Raw genomic sequence first — 13,931 nt, forward strand, 5'->3', positions numbered from 1 at the left:
TAATACATAATGCATATTAAAGAATCTGTAAACAATAATTATATATATAGAATAGTTTTGCTAAAAACTAAATTTATACATGAAAAATGACGATACTCCAAGACTACAGCTGATATCTTTTGAGAGTATATGAATATACTTTTTAATAATTTACAGTAGATGCCAACCATGTTTAGGTGGTAAATTCATTTACAATTATACTGTTAACCATCAGATGTTGTAAGTTATGTGATGGCTATGTACTAGATGTTCTGTGACAGATAGTATAATAGTTGTTAGCGAATAACTAACTGTACACTGCTTTTATTATTATAATGTCTAGTAGATATTACTTGTGACTAACCCTTATATACTCTTTGTTTAATATATTTTTGTGATTTAATGATAGCACCAATATATTTTTATTAATGGACAAACTCGAGTACCATCAATGGCCTGCTAATAATGTTCTGTTTAGTGATATGTCGAAAGTGATACGCCAAAAACAAATAACTAATTTTGTCGGAATAATAAATTGCGAATTTAATTACATTAATATGAATTTATTTAGCATTTCGAATGTTCTAGAATACAACCTCAATTTAAATATAAAAATCTTATAACTTTTTTATTATCAAATCATATAAAATCAAGCTAATATTACAGTCAATAAAGTTTAAAAATCTAAATCGTAATTAAAATCTACTCTTCCGGACACATATAAACTATAAATATAATTTATACATTTTACAAACCATTTTACAAATATTTTATATGTTTAATAAAATTAAATATACATTTGATAAAAATTATGTAAGTATATATTATTTTGTAATTAAAAAATTTATTTTTAGACATAAAAGTTGTACTCTTATATAAAAACACTATGTATATGAACACTGAGATTTTACTGATACTATATAAATACGACAAGTATAAGTATAAGTATAAGTACTGAATCATACAATCATAAGTATTAAAATACACAATTTATAAAAAGAATTTATATTAATTTCTGCTTAGAAAATATACAGTATTTTGGTTGCGTTTATTAAACACAAACGTTTTTATTCAAAATTTATCCTTCCGGATATGTACAAAAAATATATTAAACATATATATATATATTCTTAATATTTAAAAAAAATTTCACAAAACAAACGTTATAAAATATACAGTGCAATTAAAATATTATTCAATTAAAATGTTATAAATACATGTAAATAAATAGATATATTTTTACAATTAAAACCATACAATCTTCCATTAGACATCAAAATATGCATTAAAAAATGTTTGCTTATATAAAAGCACTATGTATATAAACACTGAGACTTCACTGATACTACATGAACAATTACAATTACGCACACTGTAAAAAACAAATAATTATAAAATAAACTGGGACATTAATATATGTTAAAATACACAATTACACAATTACACAATTAGTAAAAGAATTTAAGGTTACTTCCTAGTTTTGGAATATTTAGCATTTCAGTTGCATTTTCTTGTGCATATTGTAAGAACTCATCACCATAGGAAAGCATTAATTTCGTTAGCATTTCTACATCAGTTTCTGCTCGATGTGCATTAATTGGCGCTTGCTGAAAGACTCTTTCATAAATTGAGCCTAATTTGTATTTCCCAGAAGGAGGAAATTTACGAAACAGTGAACGCCGTACTTCTGGACTTCTCAATTTCGCAACGGTGTTTGCTTCATCCTCAGCTTGAAAACTAAGTCTACGCTTCTTGAAATTGCCTTGCATTGAAACTGCTCGCCGATTAGGTGTGGTTTCATTGCGTGTACGCATTTCGTCGGCATTGTAGCTATTGAATGCTTCTTGCAACACAATTGTACTTTCGTTAAGCTCATCATTACACTCTCCAGTGTCTATAACACTATCATCTAATAGTGGAAGTGGTGTTAAGTCTTCCTCCTTTTCTGTTTCCATTCTCGCTTGTATTATTTCATTCTTTGCAATTCTTTCACGCATAATGTCGATCACCCAAAAAGCTATTAAAGAGTCTAAGCAAAGCGTACCAATAGGTAAAGTCTATAAGAGTAAAAACAAAATATTACTTTTTAAACAATAACAAATTTAATGCAATGTTATTACCATATTTATCCTTTCGAACATTTGATTCAATATGGGAAAATCGAAATTTATACCATTATGTGCTACCAGACACAATGGTTTTTGCAAGCGCCCTAAAAAGCTCAAAATGGTCTTTGCTGTATCTTCATTGAATGGTTGTTCATATTCAAGCATATAATTATTTAGACCTATGACGAAAGAAAAAATTAATTATTAGTATATAAAAATACATCTGTAATAATTAAATAAACTTTAAATTAATTAGACAATTAAACAATATATTTTAAAAGAATCATAGCTATCCTGCTTTATAAACCGAAAATCCTAACTGTCTTTCACAATAGTAAAGGCTAGATTTCTTCGCTTTGATATTAGTTAACTTCAATTTTAATCCCAACAATCCCCAATCCATTCTCACTGTTAAATAATCCCCTCCTCTCTCACATTACCATTACCTTTAACACATGCTAACCCATGCATACGTTTTTGTAATTCTTTCATTTTATATGCTTTATAAATGTCACGACGGAAGAATCAATGTAAAAAAAAATCTATGCTCCTTCTACGTCTTATACACAAGTAAAGCACAAGGAGCGTTCGGAAGAAGTAAACAGAGTAGTCAAGTATGTATTTATTTTTTTCCTAAAGACAAACATTTTTTTTAAAATGGGATTAAAATCCCTTTGAGGTTGGGGAACCGTTTTAGTTTACTGGTTCAGTGTTCCTAATAAATTTCTATTAAATTAGGGGTCACCAAAGTTATTCCAAAGTTGAAAAGTACAAAATTACATCTAATTTCAAAATGCGTTCCTTATGAATGATTAACAATTAGGTGAATACACTGCTCGCAAAGTGTTCAGTTTCAACAGGAACCGAGCACTATCATTAGTATACATCATTATAATACTCTTATTTTTCTGTTTTTAATTATTTTGTTTTTGTATCATAAGTTTATGGTTCACTGTTGTAAAAGTAGTATTTTTATGATAATATTATTTTGAATTATTAAAAGATATAATACTATGAGTAACATTTGTTCCTTTAAGCTGTCTACTAAATATTTTATCATGAAATTTGGAACTAATTTTATTACAAGCAATGTTTGTTCATTTTTGAAAACACATTGATCGCGTATCTTCAACTTAACCGTATTTTCCTTACAATTCATTCCTTAAACAATTGTCTAGAGCAGCCAAAGCTATTTTGACTAAATTCAAGTCAGAGGCCTGAAGCTGAACAGTTACCCATCGACATCAAATCGAAGATAAGAGTCCATTTTTTTTTTGTTGAATACTTATTTATTGCATCTTCTCTTAGAATGAGTCTAACAATAAGTTCTAAAATCTTATCACTAATTACATATTACAAAATTTTATTTTAACTATACATTGTATAAAATAAAATAAAATAAGTATACCTTATATCACGACCCTCACTTAGAACAATGGGTTAAATTTCATTGGAGTGAATGTTAGGTGGTTTATTAAGAAAACACTTCAACTTTATCAGATTAATTAAAAGAAAGATGCGATGTTTACTTCAAGCTATTTAATATAAATTATTGGCTGGACGGTCAGCTCTTTTTAGGCGGGAAGTAGTGGATAGATGTGTAAGATTTCTTGCTAGGAGATTAACATGTTCTGTCAGCCTTTTATTGTATTTTTTTCTTATATTGTCAAATTCAGTTTTAACTAGGGGAATTTTTAGATCTCGGTGAATACTTTCATTCCTTATATACCATGGGGCATCAGTGATTGTTCTCAGTATTTTTGACTGAGCTCTTTGGATAATTTCAATATTTGAAGCACTAGCATTGCCAAATAGCTGGATACCATAAGTCCATATTGTTTTTATAGCATCCATAAGCTTCCATATGTTGAACTGTCTCCATATACACACAAAATTGATAAAATTGTGTGTAACTTTCATATTTTCGAAATGACGAAGCTTCTGCGCAGATGTAAAGAAAGATTAAATTAGAAGTACAAATCTACTTTCATCCACATCATTAAATAATCTCTCTATAGCAAATTGAACCAATAGTCCTTAATACTCAATCTCCTCACAAGATAATGTTATTATACTTTCTGTTTACTAGGATTATGCACGACTTGTCGAATGCAAACAATAACATATTTTATAAACAAGTTTTTTCACAATTAAATATTAGGAATACAATCCTAATTATGTTTATAATCAGTCAGATAATAATAATAACAATGTAACAGACTTTTAAAAAATATAGTATCAATCAGTTTCCACAGAATGATACCCGAAAGGAGCACAGTGGCCAGCGTACAAATAACGCTGAAAGACGCGACTCCCAGGTCTAGGTCCGGAGCCACTCGTCGCCAGCGACGAACAAGTACCGTTCAACACCTTCTAAAGGAACTTCACAAGCAGGTCCCAGCGGATTACCTCAACAACAATAACAGAACAAATTATGGTATTAAAATTAAAAAAAAAATTAAAAAAGAACTTAGTACATATTAATAAGAACACTAAATATAAAACCAAGTATTGAGTGTTCTTTCGTGATTTTAATTACAAATGAAAGCATTAGAAAAAATAATTGGTAGCATGGATGGCTGGTTTATAAGTTTATTTTCATATCTAAAATGAAGTTTAAATTATTTTGGTAAGTTTAAAAATGAACTGTAGTTGAAGGTACTAAGTTATTATTCAAACTTTTAAAGTACTAGGAGTACTAGTAGTATCGGAGAAGATAAAAATACTAAGTATTAGAATTGATTCGGGATTGCTCTATCTACATAGCACAAAAGTAACATTGTAGGTATATTGCTATTTTGAAATACTATCATTTTAAATATTACTATTATTCTTCTGTGTCAGATTGGTACACAAAAGGCGTTGCATTATATAAACATTATTATTCATATAAATTCTTCAATAATTAATGTTCTGTCACTTAAAACACTTTTCATAAATTTATACAGGTTATAAGTATTGCTACTGTTTAACAAAACTTAAACTTCTTCTTCGGACAGAAGTGCTCTATCAAAAAAAAATACGTCTACGTTTTATGAAAATCGGACATACACCAATAAAATGACATATATATATACCATATTTTCTATTTCACGACGATTACACCAAGAACAAACACGTTCAGGTAGATTAAATTCTCTACCGTTCAGTTTATAAAGATTGCCTCTACGTTTAAAAAGTATGCTCGATATGTGCTAAGTGTTTTCGTAATAAAAACTATACATAATATCATATTGCAGCTGTGTCTATTTCAAATATTAATAGAAAATATATTGATGAGGTTGACTAAAATGAAGTAAGAACTATCAACATGTACCCAAATAAACAAGAATCTCCATTCAGAATATATGTATATATTTTTTATCTATCGTACTCTTATATCAATCTTCAATTCAAATTTTTATGTGTATTACCTCAAATCTATTTCGAATAGAAAAATGCGATAATAGGGAAGAAATCTGACTATATAAATAAATTCTTAATTAAGTTAATTTTTTGTTCTATTTTAAATATTTCAAATTGCCATTATCAATGGTCTTCGGAAATACATTTATTGATTTTAATTTTTCATAAGAACCGAAATTACATTGAAATTAACATTAATAGATACTTCACAAATATCTGTAATTACTATTGATATTATAAATGATACCGCATTACTTATTTTCTTGACAAACTGAGTTACAAGTATCTGTTATTAGTGTAACCTGTATTAGGAGTGAAACCTGGCTATATGAGAAACAGCAATAGACTCCGTAGCTTTTACAATATTTACAAATAAGCAATAAATGTTCAATTCTAAGAAATGTTTTTTATAATAGATTTTAATAGATCAAAAAATCGACATTTGCTATACCTAACAATACTGGTTTATATAGCCAAATTTTAATCAATTAAATTTAAATTTACAAAATATCTTATAAATAGCGACTTTTTTTAAAATTAAAAGTTATTATATGTTAGCTACACATGCAGATCCGGTTTGTGTCAATTCCGTAACGCTTAATTAATTACCTGTAAGTTTCTCAGCTTTGGGGGCTATTAAAGACTGAGGATTGATAAGCAAAGTCAATTTATGCAAAACACGCGGATTCGCGGGTATCTCATTGTTAGTTGGTTTATTCTGTTTACATTGCGATAATACATTGGCGGAAAATCCATAAATGCTTATCTCGGTGATGGTTCCTTTATTATAATTATAACAGGGCAGGTTCGCTGTTTCCAAATCGAACACAGCAAATGATTTTATTTCATTTGCAGTCGATTCTAACATTTTAACACTGGTACTATCCCACTCTTTTGATACTTAAATCTAATTACATTATGAAATATAATAGTATTCAACAATTTTATCGATCAGCTTGTTCTAAATTTTTTTAATTATTATTAGGGTTGCACTTTCAAATAAAATTAATAGAAACGTAGTAGCTATTATTTCTGCTACTTTTTTGAAGTAATAAATTATTTTTATATCAGGTGTATTTTTTTTGACATGAATGCGCTCCAATAGAACACGCAAACAAAAAATAACAAAAATATGTCTACTTTCCCTGAGATCTATTCTTTAAATATGCAAACTGAAGTGTACTCAAAAGTTTGCTTATATTTTGATTTTTGATTTTGCTACTTCGCAATTGTGAATAATGAATTTTTCTGCCAAAAAATGTATACTTTTGTCGAATTTTATTCACTGTAAATTTGGTCTTGAGTTTTTAAAAAACAAAAACTTTCGTGGAAAATTATATATAATTTTGTATTATTAGGCAAAAAATAATTATTTTTATATAATTTGTATCATTTTCGAGACATCGAAAATGTGACAAAAAACGCATGCTAGCCTATATTTGCATAGCGCGACAATGTGTCATTGCACACTTAAATAATCGTGAATACACTATATGCATATTAGTCTTGAAAATATTTAGAACAGCTGATTTTTATTTACGTATTTATTTACTTGTAAAATATAACTCCGATTCGATATGCATAATTTTAACAACGCCAAGAAAATATCGAAAGCAGATTATATTGACATTGTTGGACGTAAAATAAAAATAAAATCAAACAATTTCACAAATTTCAAAATCACAAAATTACAAAATCAAACAAAACTTGACAGTTTTGCTTAAGTATTGCCCAGCGAACAGTAAAAAAAGTAGTATCATTCACAATAGAGTCTTCAAAATCAAATATGCAAAAGGTAATTGGTGTTGAAAATATAGTCTTGAATCTTGTCTTGCAAATCAAGTGCAGAATCACAAGAAGAGGAATTTTTTTTGTAAAATCAAATAATTTTGCACATGCGACGAACCACGGACATCCTGAATACCCCTATTTGCATTATTGTTGCAATCTATCAAGTGTTATGTTTTAACAAATTGCAAATCACATTTTGCATAAAAAAAAAATTAATATAAATTGAAAATTAAAATGAATACAAAATTTAAAGGAATGGAAAAATTTTGAAATTTGAAAATAAAATGCTGAAATTTTTCCTTTTTTCCCTATTTTCAAATTTATAAAATTTTTGAATTTTGTTTGAATTTTTATGATTGCAATATTAGTTGGAATTTCCAATGAAGGTTCACAATAGTTCGCTTATTACATTAGTAACAATTTTTTATTTACTGGCCGAAGTGTGTGGTTAGTATACAACTATTAGGTTAGATAGAGAAAATAGTGTTGTTGTGTTGCGTACATTTCAGCCAGTATAGCCCAGCAACTTGTTGTTTTTTCTGCCACACTTGCGTGCCACCGAGGACGCCTAATACGGCATTTACACTGGTCGAAAATGGCTCATTTTGGTCAAAAATCGAGAATGAGAAGCAAATTGCTCATTCCTGCATACAAAATTTCAACCGCAAATACGATCTATTTCATCACATTCTGTATGAATACGTTCGAATGCGTTCCAAATATGTTTCAAATACAAAGAATTACATTGAACACACCCTAAATAAAAGCTCTTCATGGCATTTTGACAGTTTGAGAAAGCTATTTTTGACATATTTACAAAAAAAGTAAACAAATGTTTGGTGGTTGGATTTTATTGACACCGACGCACCTCTTTTTATAACTTCTACTTCCCGAAAAGAAATCGAAGTTAAAAAATATGTTTTCAGTATATATTTTAAGGTTTGAAGGTATATTAAACCTTCACGCAGCATACAAAATGATCCATTTTCGGCCAATGTAAACGCCATATAATATAATTTTAAGATATCGGTCTTTAAAGTTTAAAATTTTCACATGAACATTGCCAACAAGAGATGGAGCATCTACTTATTATTACTATTTGCTTGTATAATCAATGCAAAAATTGACGTTAGATGGCGTGTGTTTTTTTTTATTATAATCAATGAAAAAAGTTTACTTTAAACCACACCACACCTGATTTTACTGAAATCTATTGCAAAACAGGACTGCCTAAGAAATTGGAATAGTTCTGGAATATTTCCTACTTATATCCAATAATAAAATACCGTCTTAAATTGTCAAAATTTTTTAACGACTAAAGAATTTAAGGTAATGTAGAATTTATGAATGATTGTAATAATTAAGCAGTGTTTTGTAGCAAAAAATATAACAGTTGATGCTTAAATATTTAAATGAAAGACAACACAAATAGGTTCAGGTCGCACGTTTGTCGCGCAAATGTAATTTCAGTCATTATTGTTTGATGGGATTTTGTGTACGAACAAACAAGAGAAATCTTTACTTTTATTATTATTCTATTATTGTTGGTAGGTTGGTTACATTTCGATTAAATAAAATTAGCACGAATACAATTTCTTAGTCGAAACGATGGGACAATGAAATGCAATAAAATTAGCTTTTCTAAGGTCGTGTGCGAGTTAGGCTAAGGTCGTGTGCGAGTTAGGCTAAGTTGATGCTAAACCAAATGGAAGATTTTTTGGGATTTTTTGCACTGCACACATTTAGCCATTTATCAACACGTATCGACACATAACTACATTATCGGCTCATCTTAGAATTTCCCTCATTTAGAACGCAACTTAGCCTAACTCGCACACGTCCTAAGTTGCGTTCTAAATGAGGGAAATTCTAAGTTGTGTCGATAATGTATTGATGTGTCGATACGTGTTGATAAATGGCAAAATGTGTGCAGTGCAAAAAATCCCAAAAAATCTCCCATTTGGTTTAGCATCAACTTAGCCTAACTCGCACACGTCCTAAGTAACTTTTTTCACTACGTACTTAAAATTCCGTCAGATGGCGTATCTACTTATCAATTGTGGTTTTTATAATAAATAAATATAAGAATTTTATACATTAATCGCCGTAAGATGGCTTGTCCAGTTCTTATATGCATAAAGTCAAAATTTGCAATTTAGAGCCCTAAATTATATACTCAGAATATCCAATTTCATCGAAATCCGTCAAAACTGTGATCGGCCTTAAAATTTTAAATAACACTCAAATTGACACAATGTCAAAATAAAAATCGTTTCATGTAAATCTAATCTATTGTGTGTAGGAGACTCGAGTGTTTTGTGTTATCAGTGACAATTTTCTTTGGTTTTATTTTACTTTCTACATGACCTTCATTTGGACGTATGTATATAGATATGTGTACATTTCATAAAATTTTGCCTTTTTGTGAGAAAGTATTTATTTTTTATTCTCTTTATGTTGACTGCCTCGCGCTAACAAAAAAATGGCGTGAGAGATAATGTGAACCAGCTGATAGCTTCAAAGTGTGATTGAAACAAGTCCCTCCCCACTCGCTTCAACGTAGATAACTAATTACGATGATCTCTTGTGCATACGTTTATGTTGTTGAGTTTGTTGGTTTCTGTATGTTTAGGGCATAGTATCTAGTTTTTTTTTATTACATAATATAAATAAAGTGATCGTATTTTATTAATTTAATTAATTATGTCGGGTCCGCTCTTTGGTAAACTAGCTATTGTAACAGGTATATATCTTAATTAGTACTATAATTAATTAAGTACTGCACACACAATTAACATAAAAATTCTATTTATTACACTCAGGTGCTGGCTCAGGCATTGGTCGTGCCACTTGTCGAGTACTGGCTAGAGATGGCGCAAAAGTGATAGCTGCGGATCGTAATTTAAAAGCAGCAGAAGAAACCGCAAATGAAATTGGCACAGGTGAGATTTATAGTACCTTGACATGGCATGCAAATTTTAATTCATAATTTAATTCATAACTAGACGTTGCCTCAGCCGCTGAAATTGATGTATCCTCATATGAAAGCGTCAACAAGACAGTTCAGAGCATTGTTTCAAAATTTCAAAAAGCACCGACAATCGTAGTCAACTCAGCGGGCATAACACGTGATGGCTATTTACTGAAAATGCCTGAACGGGATTACGATGACGTTTACAGTGTCAATTTGAAGGGTACGTTTTTGATAACGCAACAGTTTGCCAAGGCTATGATTGCAAACGATTCAAAAGGCGGTAGCATAATCAATCTTTCCAGCATTGTGGCTAAAATGAATAATATTGGGCAAGCAAATTATGCTGCCACAAAATCGGGCGTTATATCATTTACAGAGGTCGCCTCTAAAGAATTTGGTAAATTTGGCATACGTGTCAATGCTATATTACCTGGTTATATAAACACACCAATGGTTGCTGTTGTACCAGAGAAAATCAAAGAGCAAGTTAAAGTACGATGTCCTTTGGGTCGTTTAGGTAAGCCCGAAGAAATCGCTGAAGTCATAGCATTTCTCGCCTCTGAAAAGGCTTCCTATATCAATGGCGCAGCAATCGAAGTAACTGGCGGCCTAAAGTGATAAAGTGAAATATTGTAAAAATTTTAAAAATGTTGCATTTATTTTTTAATAAAACTAGTTGTCGGAAACCTGTGAAAAATCATTAAAATTTTCTCTATGATACCAATTGGCTTAAGTGTTTTTATTGTGCAATTATTTTCAAATTTGAGTAACTGTGCAAAAAGGTAATTTATAAAAAGCTAAATTAGTGTTTTTTTTTTGAGTTAGCCGGTTATATACAGAATTCATCTATATTAAGTAGTAGTTTTTATATTTATTACAAATATAAACTTAACTGTTCGCAAAAAAATCCATAAACTGCGGAATCTATGCTTGTAGGTAACCTGGAAATATTTTCAAATCACATAAATCGAACAACTTTTTCATGGGTAAAGATAAGTCCAATCTTTCTAAATAAGCTGTATAGTTATGGTTATACTGGCGATCCTAAGGATGCACTTAGGGCTATCAGCCCATTGTGTTACTGTATAATAGCTTAAAACTTAAAAACCACTTTAGACCTTCGGCAAAGCCAAAGATGCTCTTAAAAAGAAGGTCATGAAACTGGTTAAGATCCTTGATAGGTAGGTAGGTTATACCGACGATCCACTTAGGCCTATTGGCCCAATTAGCGTATATATAAGAATAACTCAGGGTTTAAAACAACCTAGAATTTTAGGCGAAGCCTAAAATACTGTTCAATGTCAGGTCTCGTAAAAGATCGATTCTCAAGAAGGGGGCTCCTAAAGTGTTAAATCGCCGTCGTGCATGAGCTGGGCAAAAACAGTAGATGAGAGGCATTGTCATCATCTTCCCCACAGCTGTGACAGGTTTGATTGAAAGGAAAATTTAATCCTCTAGCATGGTTCCCTAGTTTACAATGGCCTATAAGTAAGCCAACCAAAAGACTAATATCTCTACGGGGCATCTTAATTGGAATTTTGGATATTCTTTTATCAGAACGTGGCCAAATTGCATACAGATTTCTGCATATCGTTGATCCTCGATAAAGACAGTCCCAAATATAGTTAATCGCATATGCTGGAAAATAACAAAGCAGATGTAAGGCACTTTTATCGTACTCTCCACAACTGTGATAGGTTTAACGGGATATTCAATATTCTAGCGTGGTATATAAAAGAAATTGTTGAACTTTAAAGCAGTTAGTATATAATTTAAGAACTTCATGTTTTACAAAAATAAAATTTTTTTCCAGCAACTTTTTTATTATAAAATTTGCAAAATAGGTACTAAGACAGGTGGGTTAGAGTGGTTCTCGATTTCCTATATTGACATGACCCCAGTAGGATTTCTACAACATTATACCTCGTTGAACAAATTTCTCAACTGATCAAAAAACTTAAATCTGATAGTCTTTTATTCCTTCTGCATCAGCTTCTGCAACAATCTTCGAACTTTTGTAATAGAATTAATAAAAAAGGATTATTATCAGTTCAGTTCAGGGTTCTACAACAAGTCTCGCCGGTAAAACTATTCCGAAGCTTTTCCACAAACATATAACATTATTATTAAACTATATATTTCATTGAAACTAGTACATTAATTTGTAGAACTAAATTTTTCTATATATCTAGAATTCCATGGTTGTATTAACATTGTATGAGCAGTCAGTCTCACTTCCTTAAACATCAAATATATTATAAAGAATTTATACATACATATAACTACTCCATACTCTATACTATACGATCAAGTAGTAATAGGAGCTTAAACATTTCTATGTCTTTTGCAGATTTAGCACTAATTAGAAAGACTGAAAATACCCTCACCAATAAATTCCGCCCATTTCTAAACAGGACTGTAGACGGTTTAAATATAGATTTAGTTTTTCAACATCAATTTTTTTTAAGCTGCAATGGTCAGGCCTCAGCTTTATTTTTAATGCTAATAATTTATATATTACTTATAATTTTGTGTTGTACTCAAGAAAGACTACTATCATTCCATATTTGTGAAAATAAATTATTATACCTCTTTATATACTTTTTTCTAATATTCATTGTGGCGATGCCATGGATCTTATAGTTGCACTTGCAAAATGTTGTGTTGTACAATTTATGGTAAACAATTTTGCACTACTTAAAAGAACTTCAAAGATCTTGATCTGATACTGATCTAATGTACATTGATAGAGCCAACGTGTCATAAAATCTCTCTCAATAATGTTTTTTTCGCACTTCTACAAGCATTGAAATAAGCTAATTCGAGCAAAATATGGTATATTATCGAGCTATAAGTCAGTTCAAGGTTAAAAATATATTTAATATTTATGTTGCACTTTTGATATAGTTTTATTTTATATATATTTTTTTCAATTAGATATAAAAGTGCAACACATACTTTAGATATGTAAAGTTATTGTCTATTGAAGGATTTTTTTATATATATTTGAACCACTCAACTTATTCATGCTTTGCCCCGTTATAACTACGTATGATGTAGGTATATACTTGTCTACGAATGTTTTAAGTATTACTTTCATTTCTAAGGTTATTGTTTTCAATTCCAACTTATATGTTATGGCATTTAAAAAGCTAAATTTATTTAAAACACAAACCTGTTTATTTCTCCCATAAGCAAATGAGTCTAAGTCTTCACAAATAACCTTTACACTGAGAAGGAAAAATTGCCCACCGGTACGCCTTAACGATGTGTTAATCCCTCAATCTACCCAAGCGAAATATTTACGAATACACTTTGACACGAAACTAACTTGGAAGCAGCATATTTATACAAAAAGAAAAGCGCTTGTCATCAGACTGCGGGAGCTCTATTGGATACTGAACAAAAGTTCAAAGCTCTCAGTCGAAAATAAACTTCTTATCTACAAAGCTATACTCAAACCAATCTGGATATATGGCATTGAACTCTGGGTAACTGCTGCATCTTCAAATATTGAGGTTATCCAACGTTTTCAATCAAAAACCCTTAGATTAATCTTAAATGCTCCTAGATATATAAAAAGTGAATGTATACATTGCGATCTCAACATTCCAGTAAGCACAAAAAACGTATGTTACATCATCCCAACCACTTTATGAGCAGAATGATAGCAG

The 13,931-nt window shown here is 30.1% G+C and overlaps 2 protein-coding genes across 4 annotated transcripts; one reads left to right on the plus strand and one right to left on the minus strand.

Moving 5' to 3' along the window:
• Positions 1–1,210: 1,210 nt before the first annotated feature.
• On the minus strand, positions 1,211–7,131 carry LOC119690280. Of its 3 annotated transcripts, none has more exons than XM_038105304.1 (4): positions 7,045–7,131; positions 6,102–6,399; positions 2,100–2,266; positions 1,211–2,036 (listed from the first exon to the last, which is right to left on the minus strand). In XM_038105304.1, the coding sequence occupies exons 2-4, from the start codon at positions 6,358–6,360 to the stop codon at positions 1,428–1,430; spliced, it is 1,035 nt and encodes a 344-aa protein (XP_037961232.1). In that variant the 5' UTR covers positions 6,361–6,399; positions 7,045–7,131; the 3' UTR covers positions 1,211–1,427. The 3 variants fall into 3 exon arrangements, with proteins under 3 accessions (XP_037961232.1, XP_037961233.1, XP_037961231.1); XM_038105305.1 differs by lacking the exon at positions 7,045–7,131 and having other exon boundaries at positions 1,212–1,351; positions 1,416–2,036; positions 6,102–6,458; XM_038105303.1 differs by lacking the exon at positions 7,045–7,131 and having other exon boundaries at positions 1,212–2,036; positions 6,102–6,458.
• A 2,560-nt stretch (positions 7,132–9,691) lies between these two features.
• Positions 9,692–10,957, plus strand: LOC119662076 (estradiol 17-beta-dehydrogenase 8). Its single transcript, XM_038071619.1, has 3 exons — positions 9,692–10,026; positions 10,106–10,225; positions 10,289–10,957. The coding sequence occupies exons 1-3, from the start codon at positions 9,987–9,989 to the stop codon at positions 10,873–10,875; spliced, it is 747 nt and encodes a 248-aa protein (XP_037927547.1). The 5' UTR covers positions 9,692–9,986; the 3' UTR covers positions 10,876–10,957.
• The last annotated feature ends 2,974 nt before the right edge of the window (positions 10,958–13,931 follow it).

Source organism: Teleopsis dalmanni, chromosome X (genome assembly GCF_002237135.1).
Source record: "Teleopsis dalmanni isolate 2A chromosome X, ASM223713v2, whole genome shotgun sequence".
Classification (NCBI taxonomy): domain Eukaryota; kingdom Metazoa; phylum Arthropoda; class Insecta; order Diptera; family Diopsidae; genus Teleopsis; species Teleopsis dalmanni.